The sequence below is a fragment of the Pseudophryne corroboree genome, chromosome 6, assembly GCF_028390025.1.
Source record: "Pseudophryne corroboree isolate aPseCor3 chromosome 6, aPseCor3.hap2, whole genome shotgun sequence".
Lineage (NCBI taxonomy): Eukaryota > Metazoa > Chordata > Amphibia > Anura > Myobatrachidae > Pseudophryne > Pseudophryne corroboree.
In genome coordinates, this window is record NC_086449.1 from 348,406,693 (window position 1) to 348,433,533 (window position 26,841).

The window sequence follows — 26,841 nt, forward strand, 5'->3', positions numbered from 1 at the left end:
CCTCCGTGGTCACGAGCATCCAATCCTGAATGCCGAATCTGCGGCCCTCTAGAAGATGAGCACTCTGTAATCACCACAGGAGAGACACCCTTGTCCTTGGATATAGGGTTATCCGCTGATGCATCTGAAGATGCGATCCGGACCATTTGTCCAGCAGATCCCACTGAAGAGTTCTTGCGTGAAATCTGCCGAATGGAAGCGCTTCGTAATAAGCCACCATTTTTACCAGGACTCTTGTGCAATGATGCACTGACACTTTTCCTGGTTTTAGGAGGATCCCGATTAGCTCGGATAACTCCCTGGCTTTCTCCTCTGGGAGAAACACCTTTTCCTGGACTGTGTCCAGAATCATCCCTAGGACCAGCAGACGTGTCGTCGGAACAACTGCGGTTTTGGAATATTTAGAATCCACCCGTGCTGTCGTAGAACTACTTGAGATAGTGCTACTCCGACCTCCAACTGTTCTCTGGCCCTTGTTCTTATCAGGAGGTCGTCCATTTTCTTTGAAGACGAATCCTCCTTTCGGTCATTACCTTGGTAAGGACCCGGGGTGCCTTGGACAATCCAACGGCATCGTCTTGAAACTGATAGTGACAGTTCTGTACCACGAACCTGAGGTACCCTTGGTGAGAAAAGGCAAATTTTAGGACATGGAGGTAAGCATCCCTGATGTCCCGGGACACCATATAGTCCCCTTGTTCTTTGCTATCACTGCTCTGAGTGACCCCATCTGGATTTGAACCCTTGTAAGTGTTCAAATTTTTCAGATTTAGAATAGGTCTCACCTAGCCTTCAGTACCACCATATAGTGTGGAGTAATACCCCTTTCCTTGTTGTCGGAGGGGTAATTTTATTATCACCTGCTGGGAATACAGCTTGTGAATTGTTTTCAATACTGCCTCCCTGTCGGAGGGAGACATTGGTACAGCAGACTACAGGAACCTGCGAGGGGGGAAACCTCTCGACATTCCAATCTGTACCCCTTGGATACTACTTGTAGGATCCAGGGGTCCTGTACGGTCCCAGCGTCATGCTGAGAACTTGGTAGAAGCGATGGAGGGCTTCTGTTCCTGGGAATGGGCTGCCTGCTGCAGTCTTCTTCCCTTTCCTCTATCCCTGGGCAGATATGACTCTTATAGGGACGAAAGGACTGAGGCTGAAAAGACGGTGTCTTTTTCTGCAGAGATGTGACTTAGGGTAAAAAACGGTGGATTTTCCAGCAGTTGCCCTGGCCACCAGGTCCCATGGACCGACCCCAAATAACTCCTCCCCTTTATACGGCAATACATCTTTGTGCCGTTTGGAATCTGCATCACCTGACCACTGTCGTGTCCATAAGCATCTTCTTGCAGATATGGACATCGCATTTACTCTTGATGCCAGAGTGCAAATATCCCTCTGCGCATCTCGCATATATAGAAATGCATCCTTTAAATGCTCTATAGTCAATAAAATACTGTCCCTGTCAAAGGTATCAATATTTTTAGTCAGGGAATCCGACCAAGCCACCTCAGCTCTGCACATCCAGGCTGAGGCGATCGCTGGTCGCAGTATAACACCAGCATGTGTGTGTATACTTTTTAGGATATTTTTCAGCCTCCTATCAGCTGGCTCCTTAAGTACGGCCCTATCCGTAGATGGTACCGCCACTTGTTCTGATAAGCGTGTGAGCGCCTTATCCACCCTGAGGGGTGTTTTCCACCGCGCCTTAACTTCTGGCGGGAAAGGGTATACCGCCAATAATTTTCTATCGGGGGAAACCCACGCATCATCACACACTTCATTTAATTTATCTGATTCAGGAAAAACTACAGGTAGTTTTTTCACCTCACACATAATACCCTTTTTTGTGGTACTTGGAGTATCAGAAATATGTAACACCTCCTTCATTGCCCTTAACGTGTGGCCCTAAAAGAAAATACGTTTGTTTCTTCACCGTCGACACTGAAATCAGTGTCCGTGTCTGGGTCTGTGTCGACAGACTGAGGTAAATGGGCATTTTACAGCCCCTGACGGTGTTTGAGACGCCTGGACAGATACTAATTTGTTCGCCGGCCCTCTCATGTCGTCAACCGGCTTGCAGCGTGTTGACATTGTCACGTAATTTCCATAAATAAGCCATCCATTCCGGTGTCGCCTCCTCACCAATATTTTCCTCATACATGTCGACACACACGTACCGACATACAGCACACACATAGGGAATGCTCTGATAGAGGACAGGACCCACTAGCCCTTTGGGGAGACAGAGGGAGAGTTTGCCAGCACACACCAAAACGCTATAATTATCCAGGGACAACCTTTATATAAGTGTTCCTCCCTTATAGCATTTTAATATATATACATATCGCCAAATCAGTGCCCCCCCTCTCTGTTTTAACCCTGTTTCTGTAGTGCAGTGCAGGGGAGAGCATGGGAGCCTTCCCACCAGCCTTTCTGTGAAGGAAAATGGCGCTGTGTGCTGAGGAGAATAGGCCCCGCCCCCTTTTCGGCGGGCTTCTTCTCCGGAGTTTTAGATATCTGGCAGGGGTTAAATACATCCATATAGCCTCAAGGGCTATATGTGATGTATTTTTCGCCATACAGGTGTTATACATTGCTGCCCAGGGCGCCCCCCCCCAGCGCCCTGCACCCTCCGTGACCGCTGTGTGAAGTGTGCTGACAACAATGGCGCACAGCTGCAGTGCTGTGCGCTACCTGATGAAGACTGAGAGTCTTCTGCCGCCTGGTTCCGGACCTCTTCATCTTCAGCGTCTGCAAGGGGGGTCGGCGGCGCGGCTCCGGGACGAACCCCAGGGCGAGCCCTGTGTTCCGACTCCCTCTGGAGCTATGTCCAGTAGCCTAAGAATCCAATCCATCCTGCACGCAGGTGAGTTGAAAATCTCTCCCCTAAGTCCCTCGATGCAGTGAGCCTGTTGCCAGCAGGACTCACTGAAAATAAAGAACCTAAAAACTTTTTCTAAGTAACTCTTTAAGAGAGCCACCTAGATTGCACCCTTCTCGGCCGGGCACAAAAACCTAACTGAGGCTTGGAGGAGGGTCATAGGGGGAGGAGCCAGTACACCATGTGATCCTAAAAGCTTGCTTTTGTGCCCTGTCTCCTGCGGAGCCGCTATTCCCCATGGTCCTGACGGAGTCCCCAGCATCCACTAGGACGTTAGAGAAAAGGCAGGTAGAATACTTAAGTGCCTTGTTAAGTCACAGCACTGACAACCAGGCGGCTTTACATAGGAGGATTTGCCCAAGCATTCCCAGGAACAGTGAGCTGAGGGATAATGGCACCGCAGACACTGCCAGGGAGTGAGGGAGAGACAGATATGCAGCTCCAGGGCGGGAACATTTGCAGAAAATGGCGCCCTGGGGCTGGGGGAGGGGCTTCAGGTCCAAGCTCTATCCACCTGCTGGCAAAACCACCGGGTACTGCAGGCTCTAATAAAACGGTTTATAGAGAAAACCTGACCTGTCCCATGCCCTGGTGATCTAGTGGGATCGCCTGTACTGCCACAGTGTCCACCGCTAGCGCGCGCGACCCGCCTCCCACTGACCGCGCCGGATCGCGATAAAGACCGGGTCCCGCAAGCGGGACCCACTTACCACCTCCCGAAGCGCAGCCATGTGATCCCTGAGAGCCCCCGTCGTATGTGCCTGACAAGAAGAAAACCAGAGCCTCCTGCTGTAGTTACCCGGCAACCAGGGCTCGGGAGTGTACAGCGCCGCTGGGGAGAGCCGGAGCTGCAGCCGTGAATGTCCACTGACATGTGACACTGCTGCTGCCCTTGAAGTCTTCACTTTTTTCCCTCAGAAAAAAAGCTCTTCTTAGGGCTGCCTGGAGCAGCCCCTCTGTTAAGTGCCTGCTACTGCAGCACCAACTACAAAACTGAGATCCTGTGCAGGGAGGCGGGGTGATATAGGATGCGGCGCTATGCATTCTGGGAACAGTCAAAGCTTTGAGCCTGTTGGTGCCTCGGATCAAGATCCTACTCTACACCCCATTGTCCATTCCTTGTGGAGCCCAGTGTACCCCGCAGCAGAAATATAATGAACTCTCAGAGTTAAGCAAGATTGCCAAATCATTTTTTTCCAGACTCTCCATATTTCAATTGACAAAGGGTCAAAATTTCAAAGTGATACGTGGATCAGGCACTGAGATGTGAATTTTTTTCCAGATACACCTCAGAACAAATGGAGCATCAGGAGTGGCATTTCCCAACAATTTTTCAAAACTTTGACTCCCTATATTTCAAAAACTAAGAGGCCTAGAGTAGATTTTTTTTTTTTTTTTTTTAACATGGTTTAGTAGCTCTGTGGTAGTATCAAGAGCACAGTTTCATTAAATTCTGAGTCGGTGGGTGTCATGCCTGGGTGAACTGGCATGGAATGACCCAATAGCAAGCAGGTTTATTTGTAATACACACAGGTGACTTGGGTATGCTTTAATAGCAGGCAATTGGCCCCTTTATATAATATACAGAGTAACACAGTGTATTGGTGGTACTTATCAGTATGCTGATGTGGCTGCCGTATGACAGCAGGGGATGGCTCCAGTGGTAAGGGACAGAGGACTCCTGTTTCTCTGTGTAAGCTTCGGTAGCGCGGTACATGTGGCACACGCAGTGTCGGACTGGGGCATGAAGGGCCCACCGGGGGGATGCCGTGATAGGGGCCCATACTTAGGGGTGTGGCCAGCCTACAAAGTGGGTGTGGTCAGCCTCCAGAGGATTGAAATACACAGTTGTCTTGTGCAGTGTAATGCAACATATCTACCATGTGTCAGGATTCTGTAACTTGTCTGTCCCCGGCGGGGGCGCTAGTGGGTCAATGTTGGTGTGACGTAATACACGAGGAGACCAAAGCATAGTCCTGCGCATAGGCGCTGATATTTATTATGTCACAGGGATCACAAAGCAATTGAATAACAGGTGCAGTGGAATGCAAAACCAGAAATAACAGGAAATAAATATTCAAGTCACTGGTAACTATGATTGAAACAAACAGAACTCCGGTAATTGTAAAAAGCACACAGTCTCAGTATAACTCAGGATGAAATAACTTTGGAAAAACAGAACTCTGATAAATGTACAGTCTCTATGAAGCACAAGTCCAGATAGCCTAACGGGCTTAAGCAGGAGACAGTCTCTAAGCAAATAGATGTTAACTGCTGAGATGCACAGACGGTAATAATAAAACACCTGAGGAGAGTCTCTTACTGCTGGTGGATTGTGGCTGGCTGTGGCTGGAGATTGTAGTTCCACAGGAACACTGGAACAGGGAGATGACTTGGAGATGCCAGAAATAGAAGACTGCTGGAAACAAAGGCTTGAAGACTGGAACTGGAACAGAACTGGAACTTGAACTGCTGGGACCTGTAGTTCCACAGGTCCAATACACAGGGGTATCTCTGCAGACAGATGACTGCAAACAGGAGACACCTGTTCACAGAATGTGACTTGTTGTCCAAGGCAATGAGACTGAGCCAGGAACTGGAGTTTATACCCCTTGGTCTGTGATGATTGGATGTTGCATCTGTGAAGACACACCCTGCTGGATTAGGTGTTCAGATCAGCTGTGGGTTAGCTGAAGCACTGTGTACTCCAGGCTGCAGTAGACTGAAAACTGGAACAGAACTGAACTGCTGGAACCTGTAGTTCCACAGTAGTGATGCGATGGAGAATGCAGATTCCTGACACCATGTATAATACAAGTGCACAGTCTGGAACCTGATCCCTAGAGGAAGGAGTGGGCCCTCAACCAGTGGGGCCCACCGGTGGTTTCCCCTGTACCCCTGTGGGCCAGTCCGACACTGGGCACACGTGGAACGCTGTAAGTCTCACACTCACACTCTCTGAGCTTCTCTCTCCGGTCTCAGCTCACACACTCTAAGATGGAGGAGCTGCATACACACGGCTCCGCCTCCCTGAGACACTCTGGCACTAGAGGGATGAACACTAGGGTATGATACGCTCATGTGATTCTATGTACAAGATACAGGTTCAGAGCACACCATTATCTAACAACCATGAGGTGGGAGAATGTGTGCTTATAAAGTGCAATTCTGTCTCCTACTGGTTCTATTATGTTTATTTATTTATAATGGGATGTTTAACCTTTCCCTGACCACTTATGTTATTTATATTAGTTAAATATGTTTTATATACAGTCTATAGTATAGACCATCTGTGGTGTTAATTATTAATACTATCCAGTGTATAAATAGACCAATGTGTATATGTATGTTCAGAGGCTGTACTAGGTTCTTCTACTGCTCCGCAGACTCCGGAACTTGCTCCAAAGTTGCGCAGAGCGGGAGATTGTGGATTGCATTTGGAAACCCCCCTCTAGAAATCCTGCGTTTGCCACTGGTGTAGCAGCGCAATTTGGTGGAGGGAGGGAAGAGGACGGGCAGCGGGAGGAGGAGCCTCACTCGTCGACTCTAATGTATGCATGACTGGGTGTTGGCGGGAAGGAGGGCCTGGGAGGAAGTCCTGGCCCTATAGCAGGCGCACCCCCTGCACCACCATATTATGCAGTGCTCTAAAGAGAATAATCATTGATATCAGTCACTGCCCCAGTAGACAAATTATCTCAGACACACAGGCTAGTGATTATTTTGTCAGAAGTCAGTTTATCTACTAGTATGTTATTGTATACAGTTCTCGTTTTAATCTTTTGCCATTTGCTATAGTGATACATCCATATTTTGTTTCACTTAATGTGGTGTCACTATAGCCTTATGTCTAATTATTTAAAATATTTTCAGTTCTCAAGGCATTACCATTACATGAGTTGTTGCAGCTTTACTTCTTAGGGGTCATTTGCAGTGCAGTCCTGATGATCACACACCATACTTGATTATGCACTTTTTGAATGCATTATAACATTTTACTAAATGTATTTAATTGGTATCAGAATGACTCTGACCCTTTGTAATGTGCAACCAATTGCCCCTATATTCTGCTGGATTCTCTGACCATAACCCTTGTACATATTATATCACCTTATTGTGAAATTCCTATTTATCGCCTCAGCTCAGATGTGTGCTGTGTTAGGACTCTCTCTTCGCACAGGTTGTGTCAGGTATAGTGCGGCCTTGGCAGCTTGGCAGGGCTCTCCTGTCCTAGCACATGTCAGTGTAATCATTAACATACCCGGGCAGATGCCTCCATGTGTGGAAATGGGTAAATATTACACTGATTTCAGGAAAAAATATCCTTTTTTTTTTTCTATTTCCAGCCAGCCCCTGAGGAACATGTAATAAGATGGGAACTATAAAACGGCTTATTAATGACATGAGGAACGTACTCATACTGCGTGTGTATATATAGTAAATATAATGCATATGTGTGTGTCAAAATATATCTATGTCGAGTATGTGCGTGTGTGGGGGAAGGGGGTGATATATGACAGCCTATAACATCAACACACTGAGCACCGAGATACAGCAGCCATGCAGAAGCACACTCTGCACCGATACTGTAACGGTAGACTCTAGATCCAAGTCATACGGTAACTAGGGAAGACGCCTGGCGGCGGTAAAGAAAGGGCTTCCGCCAGGGAGTGGGCGTGTTATAGTGACGTCACCCGCCCCTCCCCTTCACCGATCTGATTCCCGCATGAACATGGCTGGCAGCGCTTGGAGGTCACTGGTGAGTGATGAGGGAGCCCGAGCACCTGGGCAACTCATAACACGTGCGGCTGCTGCTGTGCGTGGGGGGCCGGTGTATAACAGTATGAGGGGCTCAGGTCCCCGGGGCAGCGGGCTCGCCGGCCGCTGTTGTGTCCCAGAGTGACTGTAACCGGATCTGAGTGTGAGTGGGGGCTGAGCAGACGATGTGCCTGCCAGAAGACAAGGTTAATGGGGTTATTAGGATTGGTCTATGGATGTTCCCTATAAATATACTGCGGGAGCTTGAATCCTGGCCCACACCTAACTGCAGTGCCCTCGGGGTGGTCGGATGTCTGGGGTACAATATGAGCGCTGCGTTCTGCGGCAAGGCTCTCATCGTACACTACACACTGTGCATTGTGCAATCATGTAATGTGATGCCCCCAGGTTGGGGGGAGGTGCCAGAGGCTTATACTGTGCCAGCCTTATGTGATGTTGGCATGGCAGGGTCATCGGGGGCGGCTGTAAGCTGCAGTAGTAGATACTGAATGCCAGGACAGGCTTTTCCTGCACGGAATTACAGAATTGAGACATACATTTGGGATCTAGCGGTGCAATACTGTACACAGCTCATTCCTATGTACCTAGACGTCGTGGATGTATCGAACACTGGTTTTCTCTATCGTCCTAGTGGATGCTGGGGTTCCTGAAAGGACCATGGGGAATAGCGGCTCCGCAGGAGACAGGGCACAAAAGTAAAGCTTTCCGATCAGGTGGTGTGCACTGGCTCCTCCCCGTATGACCCTCCTCCAAGCCAGTTAGATTTTTGTGCCCGGCCGAGAAGGGTGCAATCTAGGTGGCTCTCCTAAAGAGCTGCTTAGAAAAGTTTAGCTTAGGTTTTTTATTTTACAGTGAGTCCTGCTGGCAACAGGATCACTGCAACGAGGGACTTAGGGGAGAAGAAGTGAACTCACCTGCGTGCAGGATGGATTGGCTTCTTGGCTACTGGACATCAGCTCCAGAGGGACGATCACAGGTACAGCCTGGATGGTCACCGGAGCCTTGCCGCCGGCCCCCTTGCAGATGCTGAAGTAAGAAGAGGTCCAGAATCGGCGGCAGAAGACTCCTCAGTCTTCTAAAGGTAGCGCACAGCACTGCAGCTGTGCGCCATTTTCCTCTCAGCACACTTCACACGGCAGTCACTGAGGGTGCAGGGCGCTGGGAGGGGGGCGCCCTGGGAGGCAAATGAATACCTATTTCTCTATCGTCCTAGTGGATGCTGGGGTTCCTGAAAGGACCATGGGGAATAGCGGCTCCGCAGGAGACAGGGCACAAAAAGTAAAGCTTTTCCGATCAGGTGGTGTGCACTGGCTCCTCCCCCTATGACCCTCCTCCAGACTCCAGTTAGATTTTTGTGCCCGGCCGAGAAGGGTGCAATCTAGGTGGCTCTCCTAAAGAGCTGCTTAGAGAAAGTTTAGCTAGGTTTTTTATGTTACAGTGATTCCTGCTGGCAACAGGATCACTGCAGCGAGGGACTGAGGGGAGAAGGAGTCAACTCACCTGCGTGCAGGATGGATTGGCTTCTTGGCTACTGGACATCAAGCTCCAGAGGGACGATCACAGGTACAGCCTGGATGGTCACCGGAGCCGCGCCGCCGGCCCCCTTGCAGATGCTGAAGACAGAAGAGGTCCAGAATCGGCGGCTGAAGACTCCTGCAGTCTTCTAAAGGTAGCGCACAGCACTGCAGCTGTGCGCCATTTTCCTCTCAGCACACTTCACACGGCAGTCACTGAGGGTGCAGGGCGCTGGGAGGGGGGCGCCCTGGGAGGCAAAATGAGTACCTATAAAGGCTAAAAATACCTCACATATAGCCCTAGAGGCTATATGGAGATATTTAACCCCTGCCTGATTTCTCAAAATAGCGGGAGACGAGCCCGCCGGAAAAGGGGCGGGGCCTATCTCCTCAGCACACGGCGCCATTTCCTCTCACAGCTCCGCTGGTCAGGACGGCTCCCAGGTCTCTCCCCTGCACTGCACTACAGAAACAGGGTAAAACAGAGAGGGGGGGCAAATTTATGGCGATAGTTTTATATAACAAAGCAGCTATAGGGGAGCACTTATTATAAGGCTATCCCTGATATATATATAGCGCTTTTGGTGTGTGCTGGCAAACTCTCCCTCTGTCTCCCCAAAGGGCTAGTGGGTCCTGTCTTCATTAGGAGCATTCCCTGTGTGTCTGCTGTGTGTCGGTACGTGTGTGTCGACATGTATGAGGACGATATTGGTGTGGAGGCGGAGCAATTGCCAAATATGGGGATGTCACCTCCTAGGGGGTCGACACCAGAATGGATGCCTTTATTTATGGAACTACGGGATAGTGTCAACACGCTAAAGCAGTCGTTTGACGACATGAGACGGCCGGACAATCAATTAGTGCCTGTCCAGGCGACTCAAACACCGTCAGGGGCTGTGAAACGCCCTTTGCCTCAGTCGGTCGACACAGACCCAGACACAGGCGATGACTCCAGTGGTGACGGTGACGAATCAACCGTATTTTCCAGTAGGGCCACACGTTATATGATTTTGGCAATGAAGGAGGCGTTACATTTAGCTGATACTACAGGTACCACTAAACAGGGTATTATGTGGGGTATGAAAAAACTACCTATAGTTTTTCCTGAATCAGAAGAACTAAATGACGTGTGTAATGAAGCGTGGGTTGCCCCTGATAAAAAGCTGATAATTTCAAAGAAATTATTGGCATTATACCCTTTCCCGCCAGAGGTTAGGGAGCGCTGGGAAACACCTCCTAGGGTGGACAAGGCGCTAACACGCTTATCTAAACAAGTGGCGTTACCCTCTCCTGAGACGGCCGCACTTAAAGATCCATCAGATAGGAGGATGGAAAATATCCAAAAAAGTATATACACACATGCAGGTGTTATACTACGACCAGCTGTAGCAACTGCCTGGATGGGCAGTGCGGGGGTAGTTTGGTCAGAATCCCTGATTGAAAATATTGATACCCTGGACAGGGACAATATTCTACTGTCGTTAGAACAAATAAAGGATGCATTTCTTTATATGCGTGATGCACAGAGGGATATATGCACACTGGCATCACGGGTAAGTGCTATGTCCATTTCGGCCAGAAGAGCTTTATGGACGCGACAGTGGACAGGCGATGCGGATTCAAAACGGCATATGGAAGTTTTGCCGTATAAGGGGGAGGAGTTATTTGGAGTCGGTCTATCAGATTTGGTGGCCACGGCTACAGCCGGGAAATCCACCTTTCTACCTCAAGTCACTCCCCAACAGAAAAAGGCACCGACTTTTCAACCGCAGCCCTTTCGTTCCTTTAAAAATAAGAGAGCAAAGGGCTATTCATATTTGCCACGAGGCAAAGGTCGAGGGAAGAGACAGCAACACGCAGCTCCTTCCCAGGATCAGAAGCCCTCCCCGGCTTCTACAAAAGCCTCAGCATGACGCTGGGGCTTCTCAAGCGGACTCGGGGACGGTGGGCGGTCGTCTCAAAAATTACAGCGCGCAGTGGGCTCACTCGCAAGTAGATCCCTGGATCCTGCAGATAATATCTCAGGGATACAGGTTGGAATTAGAGACAGATCCACCTCGCCGTTTCCTGAGGTCTGCTTTACCAACGTCCCCCTCCGAAAGGGAGACGGTGTTGGAAGCCATTCACAAGCTGTACTCTCAGCAGGTGATAGTCAAGGTACCTCTTCTGCAACAAGGGAAGGGGTATTATTCCACTCTTTTTGTGGTACCGAAGCCGGATGGCTCGGTAAGGCCTATTCTAAATCTGAAGTCCTTGAACCTGTACATAAAGAAGTTCAAGTTCAAAATGGAGTCACTCAGAGCAGTGATAGCGAACCTGGAAGAGGGGAACTTTATGGTATCCTTGGACATCAAGGATGCGTATCTCCACGTTCCAATTTACCCCTCACACCAGGGGTACCTCAGGTTCGTTGTACAAAACTGTCACTATCAGTTTCAGACGCTGCCGTTCGGATTGTCCACGGCACCTCGGATCTTTACAAAGGTAATGGCCGAGATGATGATTCTTCTTCGAAGAAAAGGCGTATTAATTATCCCATACTTGGACGATCTCCTAATAAGGGCGAGGTCCAGAGAACAGCTAGAGATGGGATTAGCACTGTCTCAAGAAGTGCTAAAACAGCACGGGTGGATTCTGAATATTCCAAAATCCCAGTTAATGCCGACAACTCGTCTGCTGTTCCTAGGGATGATTCTGGACACGGTTCAGAAAAAGGTTTTTCTCCCGGAGGAAAAAGCCAAGGAGTTATCCGAGCTTGTCAGGAACCTCCTAAAACCAGGAAAGGTGTCTGTACATCAATGCACAAGAGTCCTGGGAAAAATGGTGGCTTCTTACGAAGCGATTCCATTCGGCAGATTCCACGCAAGAATTTTCCAAAGGGATCTGTTGGACAAATGGTCAGGGTCGCATCTTCGGATGCACCTACGGATAACCCTGTCTCCAAGGACAAGGGTGTCTCTTCTGTGGTGGTTGCAGAGTGCTCATCTATTGGAGGGCCGCAGATTCGGCATACAGGATTGGATCCTGGTGACCACGGACGCCAGCCTGAGAGGCTGGGGAGCAGTCACACAAAGAAGAAACTTCCAGGGAGTATGGACGAGCCTGGAAACGTCTCTTCACATAAACATTCTGGAACTAAGAGCAATATACAATGCTCTAAACCAGGCAGAACCTCTGCTTCAGGGAAAACCGGTATTGATCCAGTCGGACAACATCACGGCAGTCGCCCATGTGAACAGACAGGGCGGCACAAGAAGCAGGAGGGCAATGGCAGAAGCTGCAAGGATTCTTCGCTGGGCAGAGAATCATGTGATAGCACTGTCAGCAGTGTTCATCCCGGGAGTGGACAACTGGGTAGCAGACTTCCTCAGCAGACACGATCTTCACCCGGGAGAGTGGGGACTTCATCCAGAAGTCTTCCACATGCTGGTAACCCGTTGGGAAAGACCAATGGTGGACATGATGGCGTCTCGCCTCAACAAAAAACTGGACAGGTATTGCGCCAGGTCAAGAGATCCGCAGGCAATAGCTGTGGACGCGCTGGTAACGCCTTGGGTGTACCAGTCGGTGTATGTGTTTCCTCCTCTGCCTCTCATACCAAAAGTATTGAGAATTATACGGCAAAGAGGCGTAAGAACGATACTAGTGGTTCAGGATTGGCCAAGGAGGACTTGGTACCCGGAACTTCAAGAGATGATCACGGAAGATCCGTGGCCTCTACCTCTAAGGAGGGACTTGCTTCAGCAGGGTCCCTGTCTGTTTCAAGACTTACCGCGGCTGCGTTTGACGGCATGGCGGTTGAACGCCGGATCCTAAAGGAAAGAGGCATGCCGGAAGAAGTCATTCCTACTTTGATTAAAGCAAGGAAGGAAGTAACCGTGCAACATTATCACCGAATTTGGCGAAAATATGTTGCGTGGTGCGAAGATCGGAGTGCTCCGACGGAGGAATTTCAACTGGGTCGATTCCTACATTTCCTGCAATCAGGATTGTCAATGGGTCTCAAATTGGGATCTATTAAGGTTCAAATTTCGGCCCTGTCGATTTTCTTTCAAAAAGAATTGGCTTCAGTCCCTGAAGTCCAGACCTTTGTTAAGGGAGTGCTGCATATACAGCCTCCTGTGGTGCCTCCAGTGGCACCGTGGGATCTAAATGTGGTTTTGGACTTCCTAAAATCTCATGGGTTTGAACCACTAAAAAAGGTGGATTTGAAATATCTCACATGGAAAGTGACCATGCTTCTAGCCCTGGCTTCTGCCAGGAGAGTGTCAGAATTGGCAGCTTTATCTTACAAAAGCCCATATCTGATTTTCCATTCGGACAGGGCAGAACTGCGAACTCGTCCGCATTTTCTCCCTAAGGTGGTGTCAGCATTTCATCTGAACCAGCCTATTGTAGTGCCTGCGGCTACAAGTGACTTGGAGGACTCCAAGTTACTGGACGTTGTCAGAGCATTAAAAATATATATTGCAAGGACAGCTGGAGTCAGAAAATCTGACTCGTTGTTTATATTGTATGCACCCAACAAGATGGGTGCTCCTGCGTCTAAGCAGACGATTGCTCGTTGGATCTGTAGCACAATCCAACTTGCACATTCTGTGGCAGGCTTGCCACAGCCTAAATCTGTAAAGGCCCACTCCACAAGGAAGGTGGGCTCATCTTGGGCGGCTGCCCGAGGGGTCTCGGCATTACAACTTTGCCGAGCAGCTACGTGGTCAGGGGAGAACACGTTTGTAAAATTTTACAAATTTGATACTCTGGCTAAGGAGGACCTGGAGTTCTCTCATTCGGTGCTGCAGAGTCATCCGCACTCTCCCGCCCGTTTGGGAGCTTTGGTATAATCCCCATGGTCCTTTCAGGAACCCCAGCATCCACTAGGACGATAGAGAAAATAAGATTTTACTTACCGATAAATCTATTTCTCGGAGTCCGTAGTGGATGCTGGGCGCCCATCCCAAGTGCGGATTATCTGCATAAGTTGTACATAGTTATTGTTAACTAATTCGGGTTATTGTTAAAGGAAGCCATCTTTCAGAGGCTCCGCTGTTATCATACTGTTAACTGGGTTTAGATCACAAGTTGTACGGTGTGATTGGTGTGGCTGGTATGAGTCTTACCCGGGATTCAAAATCCTCCCTTATTGTGTACGCTCGTCCGGGCACAGTACCTAACTGGAGTCTGGAGGAGGGTCATAGGGGGAGGAGCCAGTGCACACCACCTGATCGGAAAAGCTTTACTTTTTGTGCCCTGTCTCCTGCGGAGCCGCTATTCCCCATGGTCCTTTCAGGAACCCCAGCATCCACTACGGACTCCGAGAAATAGATTTATCGGTAAGTAAAATCTTATTTTTGGCTAAAAATACCTCACATATAGCCTCCGGAGGCTATATGGAGATATTTAACCCCTGCCAGAATCCGTTAAGAGCGGGAGACGAGGCCGCCGAAAAAGGGGCGGGGCCTATCTCCTCAGCACACAGCGCCATTTTCCCTCACAGAAAGGCTGGAGGGAAGGCTCCCAGGCTCTCCCCTGCACTGCACTACAGAAACAGGGTTAAAACAGAGAGGGGGGGCACTAATTTGGCGTTAGAAATATATAAAAAAGATGCTATAAGGGAAAACACTTATATAAGGTTGTCCCTATATAATTATAGCGTTTTTGGTGTGTGCTGGTAAACTCTCCCTCTGTCTCTCCAAAGGGCTAGTGGGTCCTGTCCTCTATCAGAGCATTCCCTGTGTGTGTGCTGTGTGTCGGTACGTGTGTGTCGACATGTAGGAGGACGATGTTGGTGAGGAGGCGGAGCAATTGCCTGTAATGGTGATGTCACTCTCTAGGGAGTCGACACCGGAATGGATGGCTTATTTAGGGAATTACGTGATAATGTCAACACGCTGCAAGGTCGGTTGACGACATGAGACGGCCGACAAACAATTAGTACCGGTCCAGACGTCTCAAAAACACCGTCAGGGGTTTTAAAACGCCCGTTTACTTTAGTCGGTCGACACAGACACAGACACAGACAGGGACACTGAATCCAGTGTCGACGGTGAATAAACAAACGTATTCCTTATTAGGGCCACACGTTAAAGGCAATGAAGGAGGTGTTACATATTTCTGATACTACAAGTACCACAAAAGAGGGTATTATGTGGGATGTGAAAAAACTACCGTAGTTTTTCCTGAATCAGATAAATTAAATAAAGTGTGTGATGATGCGTGGGTTCCCCCCGATAGAAAATTATGGGCGGTATACCCTTTCCCGCCAGAAGTTAGGGCGCGTTGGGAAACACCCCTTAGGGTGGATAAGGCGCTCACACGCTTATCAAAACAAGTGGCGGTACCGTCTATAGATAGGGCCGTCCTCAAGGACCAGCTGACAGGAGGCTGGAAAATATCATAAAAAGTATATACACACATACTGGTGTTATACTGCGACCAGCGATCGCCTCAGCCTGGATGTGCAGAGCTGAGGTGGCTTGGTCGGATTCCCTGACTAAAAATATTGATACCCTTGACAGGGACAGTATTTTATTGACTATAGAGCATTTAAAGGATGCATTTCTATATATGCGAGATGCACAGAGGGATATTTGCACTCTGGCATCAAGAGTAAATGCGATGTCCATATCTGCCAGAAGATGTTATGGACACGACAGTGGTCAGGTGATGCAGATTCCAAACGGCACAAAGGTGTATTGCCGTATAAAGGAAGAGGAGTTATTTGGGGTCGGTCCATCGGACCTGGTGGCCACGGCAACTGCTGGAAAATCCGCCGTTTTTACCCTAAGTCACATCTCTGCAGAAAAAGACACCGTCTTTTCAGCCTCAGTCCTTTCGTCCCTATAAGATCATATCTGCCCAGGGATAGAGGAAAGGGAAGAAGACTGCAGCAGGCAGCCCATTCCCAGGAACAGAAGCGTTCCACCGCTTCTGACAAGTTCTCAGCATGGCGCTGAGACCGTACAGGACCCCTGGATCCTACAAGTAGTATCCCAGGGGTACAGATTGGAATGTCGAGACGTTTCCCCTTCGCAGGCTCCTGAAGTCTGCTTTACCAAGGTCTCCCTCCGACAAGGAGGCAGTATGGGAAAAAAATTCACAAGCTGTATTCCCAGCAGGTGATAATTAAATTACCCCTCCTACTACAAGAAAAGGGGTATTATTCCACACTATATTGTGGTACTGAAGCCAGAAGGCTAGGTGAGACTTATTCTAAAAAAAAAAAAAAAAAAAAAATTTTTGAACACTTACAAAGGTTCAAATCAAGATGGAGTCACTCAGAGCAGTGATAACGAACCAGGAAGAAGGGGACTATATAGTGTCCCGGGACATCAGGGATGCTTACCTCTATGTCCCAAATTTGCCCTTCTCACTAAGGGTACCTCAGGTTCGTGGTGCAGAACTGTCACTATCAGTTTCAGACGCTGCCGTTTGGATTGTCCACGGCACCCCGGGTCTTTACCAAGGTAATGGCCGAAATGATGATTCTTCTTCGAAGAAAAGGCGTCTTAATTATCCCTTACTTGGACGATCTCCTGATAAGGGCATAGTCCAGGGAACAGTTGGAGGTCGGAGTAGCACTATCTCGGATACTGCTACAACAGCACGGGTGGATTTTAAATATTCCAAAATCGCAGCTGATCCCGACGACACGTCTGCTGTGCCTAGGGATGATTCTGGACACAGTCCAGAAAAAGGTGTTTCTCCCGGAAGAGAAAGCCAGGGAGTTATCCGAGCTAGTCAGGAACCTCCTAAAAACAGTGCATCATTGCACAAGGGTCCTGGTAAAAATGGTGGCTTCCTACGAAGCAATTCCATTCGGCAGATTTCACGCAAGAACTTTTCAGTGGGATCTGCTGGACAAATGGTCCGGATCGCATCTTCAGATGCATCAGCGGATAACCCTATATCCAAGGACAAGGGTGTCTCTCCTGTGGTGGTTATAGAGTGCTCATCTTCTAGAGGGCCGCAGATTCAGCATTCAGGATTGGATGCTGGTGACCACGGAGCCCAGCCCGAGAGGCTGGGGAGCAGTCACACAAGGAAAAAATTTCCAGGGAGTGTGATCAAGTCTGGAGACTTTTCTCCACATAAATATACTGGAGCTAAGGGTAAATTTATAATGCTCTAAGCTTAGCAAGACCTCTGCTTCAAGGTCAGCCGGTATTGATCCAGTGGGAAAAACATCACGGCAGTCGCCCACGTAAACAGACAGGGCGACACAAGAAGCAGGAGGGCAATGGCAAAAACTGCAAGGACTTTTCGCTGGGCGGAAAATCATGTGATAGCACTGTCAGCAGTGTTTCATCCCGGGAATGGAAACTGGGAAGCAGACTTCCTCAGCAGGCACGACCTCCACCCGGGAGAGTGGAAACTTCATCGGGAAGTTTTTTCCACATGATTGTAAACCGTTGGGAAATACCAAAGGTGGACATGATGGCGTCCCGTCTGAACAAAAAACGGGACAGGTATTGCGCCAGGTCAAGAGACCCTCAGGCAATAGCTGTGGACGTTCTGGTAACACCGTGGGTGTACCAGTCGGTGTATGTGTTCCCTCCTCTGCTTCTCATACCTAAGGTGCTGAGAATTATAAGACGTAGAGGAGTAAGAACTATACTCATGGCTCCGGATTGGCCAAGAAGGACTTGGTACCCGGAACTTCAAGAGATGCTTACAGAGGTCTTATGGCCTCTGCCGCTAAGAAGGGACTTGCTTCAGCAAGTACCATGTCTGTTCCAAGACTTACCGCAGCTGCGTTTGTCGGCATGGCGGTGGAAAGCCGGATCCTAAGGGAAAAAGGCATTCCGGAAGAGGTCATTCCTACCCTGGTCAAAGCCAGAAAGGAGGTGACCGCACAACATTATCACCACATGTGGCGAAAATATGTTGCGTGGTGTGAGGCCAGGAAGGCCCCACAAAGAAATTTCAACTCGGTCGTTTCCTGCATTTCCTGCAAACAGGAGTGTCTATGGGCCTCAAATTGGGGTCCATTAAGGTTCAAATTTCGGCCCTGTCGATTTTCTTCCAGAAAGAATTGGCTTCAGTTCCTGAAGTCCAGAAGTTTGTCAAGGGAGTATTGCATATACAACCCCCTTTTGTGCCTCCAGTGGCACTGTGGGATCTCAACGTAGTTCTGGGATTCCTCAAATCACATTGGTTTAAAACCAGTCAAATCTGTGGATTTGAAGCATCTCACATGAAAAGTGACCATGCTCTTGGCCCTGGCCTGGACCAGGCGAGTGTCAAATTGGTGTTTTTTTCTCAAAAAAGCCCATATCTGTTTGTCCTTTCGGACAGGGCAGAGCTGCGTACTCGTCCCCAGTTCTCTCCCTAAGGTGGTGTCAGTGTTTCACCTGAACCAGCTTATTGTGGTGCCTTGCACCTACTAGGGACTTGGAGGACTCCAAGTTGCTAGATGTTGTCAGGGCCCTGAAAATATGTTCCAGGACGGCTGGAGTCAGGAAAACTGACTTGCTGTTATCCTGTATGCACCCAACAAACTGGGTGCTCTTGCTTTAAGCAGACTATTGCTAGTTGGATGTGTAATACAATTCAGCTTGCACATTCTGTGGCAGGCCTGCCACAGCCAAAATATGTAAATGCCCATTCCACAAGGAAGGTGGGCTCATCTTGGGCGGCTGCCCGAGGGGTCTCGGCTTTACAACTTTGCCGAGCAGCTACTTGGTCAGGGGCAAACACGTTTGCTAAATTCTACAAATTTGATACCCTGGCTAAGGAGGACCTGGAGTTCTCTCATTCGGTGCTGCAGAGTCATCCGCACTCTCCCGCCCGTTTGGGAGCTTTGGTATAATCCCCATGGTCCTTTCAGGAACCCCAGCATCCACTAGGACGATAGAGAAAATAAGAATTTACTTACCGATAATTCTATTTCTCGGAGTCCGTAGTGGATGCTGGGCGCCCATCCCAAGTGCGGATTATCTGCAATACTTGTACATAGTTACAAAAATCGGGTTATTATTGTTGTGAGCCATCTTTTCAGAGGCTCCGCTGTTATCATACTGTTAACTGGGTTTAGATCACAAGTTGTACGGTGTGATTGGTGTGGCTGGTATGAGTCTTACCCGGGATTCAAAATCCCTTCCTTATTGTGTACGCTCGTCCGGGCACAGTACCTAACTGGCTTGGAGGAGGGTCATAGGGGGAGGAGCCAGTGCACACCACCTGATCGGAAAGCTTTACTTTTGTGCCCTGTCTCCTGCGGAGCCGCTATTCCCCATGGTCCTTTCAGGAACCCCAGCATCCACTACGGACTCCGAGAAATAGAATTATCGGTAAGTAAATTCTTATTTTCCAGTTGCCAGGAATATCTATTGCAAAAAGCTAAATATAATATTTGGAATGGTAAATACTGAAACTCAGTTACTGGTTACACTTTCACTAACATGGCCTTACCCATAGTTGAGCTCCACGGGGGGAATTCAATTGTTTTATGAGGCATGCTAATTAATGAGCATCTTCTGTTCTGGGTGCCCATTAATTATTGCTGGCCCAAATAGATCCGGTTTAGCGGAGTATAGTGATTAAACCCATCTAAAGTCCTGGTTATGGGTGCCCAAACTACGTGCTGTTTTGTTCATTTCTGTTCAGGGTCTCTAGTGTGTCACTGCTTTCTGGCTGATAACATGTTCAACAGACATTATGGGGTAAATGTATGAACTGGCGATATGTAGGGGGAAGCGGTTTCAGCACACGTTAAGTTTGCTATACTGCTCCCCCCCCATGTATGATGTTACGGTGCGGGTACAGTGACAGGGGTGCTATGTGCCCCATTCCATATCGGCGCTGCAATCTAAAAGATAGTGAGCCGATATGTGTGGCCAATGTATGAACGGTCAGCATTGCTGACCATTTCGACAGCTGCATGGTGTCCATGCCCTTACACCACAGAGCTGTCCCTGGCTGTGGCGGGTGTCTGCTCCGGACTGCGCTGCGGATCTCACGTGAGTAGAGATCCCACGCATGCGCAGGGGAGGTGGCCAGGCAGGGAGACACGGTGCGTCAGCACTAAACTGATGCGCTGTGAGCTCCGGGGGACATTGCTGGAGGGGGGAGCAAAAGCTTTGGCAGACAAGATGTTAATACATCTTGTCGATGTCCCTTCCTGCTTCACCTCAGTAATGAGGCAAAGGAGGAATTGTTATAGCGGCACGATGCGTGCCACTAGAATACATTTACCCCTATATTCCTTATTGTATTTAATTATATTATGTAAAGGTGTTAGTAGCTGAATATTCACTTTGTGATTTACCAAACAGATCTGTCGTTTGACGGGGGCAGTCAATATTCCTCAAAATGGAGTTCGACCTTTTTCTAATCATGTAAGTACACATGCATTTATAAAACTAGTGTTTATGGCTTTTCATTTGGTAACTTTTCAAACTGATCCCTTTTACATTGTGGGTGATGGGGCTGTGACCCAGAGCCGGATTAAGGCTTTTGGGGGGGCATGGGCCTTTATAACCAGGGGGCCTTATAGCCCAACATTTGAGACTTGAGGATCAGTTTCTCGTTTGCAAGTCTTTTTTTTTTTTTAAATTGGCATTTACATGGCAAAATCAACCTGATAGATATATATATATATATATATATATATATATATATATATATATATATGGGGAGCAGTCACCATTCTGCTAGTCGGGATCCTGGCCGTCACAATGCTGATGCTGGAATCCCGACTAGCGGGAAATACCATGACATACCATAGAGGGAGAATAAATATGGTGGCAGGCGCAGCGAGCCAGAAAGGGGCTTCACGGCCGGGATCCCGCTGCCGCTATACTGACGGCTGGGATCCTGGCCGCTGGTTTTATGTACTGAAAATCTATCTATCTATCTATCTATCTATCTATCTATCTATCAATCACACACAAATGGGCAAAACCGTGTTGTACTGCAGGTGGGGCAGATGTAACGTGCAGAGAGAATTTGATTTGGGTGAGTTATATTATTTCTGTGCCGGGTAAATACTGGCTGCTTTATTATGACACTACAATTTAGATTTCAGTTTGAACACACCCCACCCAAATCTAACTCTCTCTGCACATGTTACATCTGCTCCACCTGCAGTACAACATGGGTTTGCCCATTAATGGGCTTTTTTTGTTTGCTAATAAACCTGAATAAGGCCTTATATACTGTATTTAACAGATATATAGATTTTTATTTAATAAAAATACATTTATATTATATAATAATAATTAATACATTAAAGATGGAATAGATCTGAAAAAATCTTTAAAATCTACCACCTAATTGTAATTTTAGACCTTAGGGCGCCCTGTCTTAAGTACCCCGGGCCCCCCAAAGCCTTCATCTAGCTCTGGCTACAGGCTTTGTCTGATTTTTGACATAGGTTGTATAGCTGTGCCTCTCTTCTAGTAACTGGGTTCAGTATTTTGCTATGAGCTACTCATACTTTTTTTTTTCAGTCCTCTTCAGTAGATCTGAATAGAAGCTATCTGATGAACTCTATTTAGGAGAGAGATAAAGTGGAATAGTTGCCTATATGAACCAAAAAGCTTTTAACTGTCATATTAAACACTGGGGCAGATGTATTAACTTGGAGAAGGCATAAGGAAGTGATAAACCAGTGATATGTGCAAGGTGATAAACGCACCAGCCAATCAGCTCCAATATGTAAATTAACAGTTAGAATCTGACTGGCTAGTGCGTTTATCACCTTGCACTTATCATTGGTTTATCACTTCCTTATGCTTTCTCCAGGTTAATACATCTGCCCCACTGTGCTAAATAGATGACAGAAGCTGATTGGTTACTTTGGGGAACTCCTCCACTTTGGGGTGTATTTAATAGCTGTCGGAAGCTGCCAGCTTGTCGGAAAGACTGCAGCTTCTGACAGATTTCGGTAGGAAGGTGTTCTGACCTATTCAATATGGGCAAATTTTTTCCGACAAGTCGGGAATTCCAGACTTGTCGGAAAACATGTGGATTGGCGGAATAGCCGCCGATCCGCGTTCCTCTGTAGAAAACGGGACCAAATCCGTCAGGTTTTGGCCCTCTTTCCGACAATGTGAATACAACTTAAAAAAAAGTCGTATTGAGGTAAGGAGACGGGGTGCGGTGGGCTACGGGGAGCGTTGCGGTGGGTGGGGCCGGCAGGTACCTTGACGGCCGTCGCCCGGCCAGGCACCTCTCTCCCTGCAGTGTGGCATTGGGCGGCCGTGATGTGCGGCTCCAGCAGCTCCCTGTGTTCCCACACACGGGGAGCTGCTGACAGCTGCACGGACACCGCCGATTTGGCCACTCTATTGAATAGGGGTTGTCGGATCCATTCCGACAAATGCATGTCTGAATGGATTCGACTCTTATTGAATATACCCCTTTTCTCTGACGTCCTAAGTGGATGCTGGGACTCCGTAAGGACTATGGGGATTAGCGGCTCCGCAGGAGACTGGGCACAACTAAAGAAAGCTTTAGGACTACCTGGTGTGCACTGGCTCCTCCCACTAAGACCCTCCTCCAGACCTCAGTTAGATTCTTGTGCCCGGCTGAGCTGGATGCACACTAGGGGCTCTCCTGAGCTCCTAGAAAGAAAGTATATTTAGGTTTTTTATTTTACAGTGAGATCTGCTGGCAACAGACTCACTGCAGCGAGGGACTAAGGGGAGAAGAAGCGAACCTACCTAACAGGTGGTAGTTTGGGCTTCTTAGGCTACTGGACACCATTAGCTCCAGAGGGATCGACCGCAGGACCCGACCTTGGTGTTCGTTCCCGGAGCCGCGCCGCCGTCCCCCTTACAGAGCCAGAAGCATGAAGAGTCCGGAAAATCGGCGGCAGAAGACTTCGGTCTTCACCAAAGCGCACAGCACTGCAGCTGTGCGCCATTGCTCCTCATGTACACCTCACACTCCGGTCACTGATGGGTGCAGGGCGCTGGGGGAGGGGCGCCCTGAGGGCTGGCAAATCTACGTCATATATAGTCCTAGAGCAGGCCTGGCCAACCTGTGGCTCTCCAGCTGTTGTAAAACTACAAGTCCCATCATGCCTTGCCACAGTTTTGCTATTAGGGAATGCTAAAACTGTGGCAGGGCATGCTGGGATGTGTAGTTTCACAACATCTGGAGAGCCACAGGTTGGCCAGGCCTGTCCTAGAGGCTATATAGATGTAAAATTACCCCTGCCAGTATTCCAGAAAAAGCGGGAGAAAGTCAGTTGAAAAAGGGGCGGGGCTTCTCCCTCAGCACACTGGCGCCATTTTCTCTTCACAGTGCAGCTGGAAGACAGCTCCCCAGGCTCTCCCCTGTAGTTTTCAGGCTCAAAGGGTTAAAAAGAGAGGGGGGGCACTAAATTTAGGCGAAATATATGTATACAAGCAGCTATTTGGGGAAAAAATCACTCAGTTATAGTGTTAATCCCTGCATTATATAGCGCTCTGGTGTGTGCTGGCATACTCTCTCTCTGTCTCCCCAAAGGACTTTGTGGGGTCCTGTCCTCAGTCAGAACATTCCCTGTGTGTGTGCGGTGTGTCGGTACGGCTGTGTCAACATGTTGGATGAGGAAGGTTACGTGGAGGCGGAGCAGAGGCCGATAAATGGGATGTCGCCCCCTGTGGGGCCGACACCAGAGTGGATGGATAGGGGGAAGGTATTAACCGACAGTGTCAACTCCTTACATAAAAGGCTGGATGACGTAACAGCTGTGGGACAGCCGGCTTCTCAGCCCGCGCCTGCCCAGGCGTCTCAAAGGCCATCAGGGGCTCAAAAAACGCCCGTTACCGCAGATGGCAGACACAGATGTCAACACGGAGTCTGACTCCAGTGGCGACGAGGTTGAGACATATACACAATCCACTAGGAACATCCGTTACATGATCTCGGCAATGAAAAATGTGTTACGCATTTTCTGACATGAACCCAAGTACCACATAAAAGGGGTTTTATATTTGGGGAGAAAAAGCAGCCAGTGTTTTGTTCCCCCATCAGATGAATGAATGAAGTGTGTAAAGAAGCGTGGTTTCCCCCGATAAGAAACTGGTAATTTCTAAAAAGTTACTGATGGCGTACCCTTTCCTGCCAGAGGATAGGTCACGTTGGGAGATATCCCTTAGGGTGGATAAGGCGCTCACACGTTTGTCAAAATGTGGCACTGCCGTCTTAGGATACGGCCACCTTGAAGGAACCTGCTGATAAAAAGCAGGAGGCGATCCTGAAGTCTGTATTTACACACTCAGGTTATATACTGAGATCTGCAATTGCCTCAGCATAAATAGGGCTGCTGCAGCGTGGTCTCATACCCTGTCAGATAATATTAATACGCTAAGACAGGGATAATATTTTGCTAACATTGAGCATATTTAAGACGTTGTCTTATATATAAAAGATGCACAGAGGGATATTTGCCGGCTGGCATCCAGAATTAATGCAATGTCCATTCTGCCAGGAGGGTATTAGAAACCCGGCAGTGGACAGGTGATGCTGCCTGTAAAAGGCACATGGAGATTCTGCCTTATAAGGGTGAGGAATTGTTTGGGGATGGTCTCTGGGACCTCGTATCCAAGCAACAGCTGGGAAGAAAATTTTTTACCTCTGGTTTCCTCACAGCCTAAGAAAGCACCGTATTTTCAGGTACAGTCCTTTCGGCTTCAGAAAAGCAAGCGGGTCAAAGGCGCTTCCTTTCTGCACAGAGACAAGGGAAGAAGGAAAAAAGCTGCACCAGACAGCCAGTTCCCAGGATCAAAAATCTTCCCCCGCTTCCTCTGAGTCCACCGCATGACGCTGGGGCTCCACAGGTGGAGACAGGTGCGGTAGGGGCGCGTCTCGGGAACTTCAGGGACCAGTGGGCTTGCCCACAGGTGGATCTCTAGGTTCTGCAAATAGTATCACAGGGATACAGGCTGGAGTTCGAGGCGACTCCCCCTCGCCGTTACCTCACATCAGCCTTGCCGGCTGCCCTCGGAGAAAGGTAGTACTGGCGGCAATTCACAAGCTGTACTTCCAGCAGGTGAAAGCAAGGTACCCCTCCTTTAACAAGGCCGGGGTTACTATTCCAAAATGTTGTGGTACCGAAACCAGACGGTTCGGTGAGACCCATTCTAAAATTGAAAGCCTTGAACACTTATATACGAAGGTTCAAGTTCAAAATGGAATCGCTCAGGGCGATTATTGCAAGCCTGGAGAATTTCATGGTATCACTGGACATCAAGGATGATTACCTGCATGTCCCTATTTACCCTCTTCACCAGGAGTACCTCAATATTGTGGTACAGGATTGTCATTACCAATTCCAGACGTTGCCGTTGGTCTGTCCCCGGCACCGAGGTATTTACCACGGTAATGGCCGAAATAATTATCCCGTATTTGGACGATCTCCTTATAAAGGCGAGGTCCAGGGAGCAGTTGTTCGTCGGAGTAGCACTATCTCGGGAAGTGCTACAACAGCACGGCTGGATTCTGAATATTCCAAAGTCGCAGCTGGTTCCTACGACGCGTCTACTGTTCCTGGGTATGGTTCTGGACACAGAACAGGATAAAAAGGGTTTCTCCCGGAGGAGAAGTCCAAGGAGTTGTTGTCTCTAAACAGAGACCTCCTAATACGTATACAGGTGTCGGTGCATCAATGCACGCGAGCCCTGGGAAAGATGGTAGCGTCTTACGAAGAAATTTCATTCGCCAGGTCCCATGCAAGGATTTTCCATTGGGATCTGTTGGACAAGTGGTCCGGGTCACATCTTCAGATGCATCGGCGGATAACCCTGTCTCCAAGGGTCAGGGTGTCGCTGTTGTGGTGGCTGCAGAGTGCTCATCTTCTTGGGGGCCGCAGATTCGGCATACAGGACTGGGTTTTGGTGACCACGGATGCCAGCCTTCGAGGCTGGGGGGCAGTCACACAGGGAAGGAACTTCCAAGGCTATGGAAAAGTCAGGAGACTTCCCTACACATAAATATTCTGGAACTGAGGGCCATTTACAATGCCCTAAGTCAGGCTAGACCCCTGCTTCAACACCGGCCGGTGCTGATCCAGTCAGACAACATCACGGCGGTCGCTCATGTAAACCGACAGGGCGGCACAAGAAGCAGGATGGCGATGGCAGAAGCCACAAGGATTCTCCGATGGGCGGAAAATCATGTGTTAGCACTGTCAGCAGTGTTCATTCCCGGAGTGGACAACTAAGAAACCTCCACCCGGGAGAGTGGGGACTTCATCCAGAAGTCTTCCAAATGATTGTACACCGTTGGGAAAGGCCACAGGTGGACATGATGGCGTCCCGCCTCAACTAAAAGTTACAAAGATATTGCGCCAGGTCAAGGACCCTCAGGCGATAGCTGTGGACGCTCTGGTAACACCGTGGGTGTACCAGTCGGTGTATGTGTTCCCTTCTCTGCCTCTCTAACCCAGGGTAATGAGAATAATAAGAAGGAGAGGAGTAAGAACTATACTCATTGTTCCGGGTTGGCCAAGAAGAGCTTGGTAACCAGAACTCCAAGAAATGATCTCAGAGGACCCATGGTCTCTGCCGCTCAGACAGGACCTGCTGCAGCAGGGGGCCTGTCTGTTCCAAGACGTACCGCGGCTGCGTTGACGGCATGGCGGTTGAACGCCGGATCCTGAAGGAAAAGGGAATTCCGGAGGAAGTTATCCCTACGCTATTTGAAGCTAGGAAAGAAGTGAACGCAAACCATTAT

At 48.8% G+C, this 26,841-nt stretch overlaps 1 protein-coding gene across 3 annotated transcripts in view; it reads left to right on the forward strand.

Moving 5' to 3' along the window:
* The first annotated feature begins 7,535 nt into the window (after window positions 1-7,535).
* The window catches only part of IDH3A (isocitrate dehydrogenase (NAD(+)) 3 catalytic subunit alpha), a 110,455-nt gene continuing 91,149 nt past the window's right edge, over window positions 7,536-26,841 (forward strand). The window contains exons 1-2 of one of the 3 annotated variants that reach the window (XM_063926558.1): window positions 7,536-7,643; window positions 20,451-20,513. In XM_063926558.1, coding sequence (XP_063782628.1) covers window positions 7,611-7,643; window positions 20,451-20,513 — 96 coding nt within the window. In that variant the 5' untranslated portion in view covers window positions 7,536-7,610. The other 2 variants (XM_063926560.1, XM_063926559.1) reach the window with 2 other exon arrangements.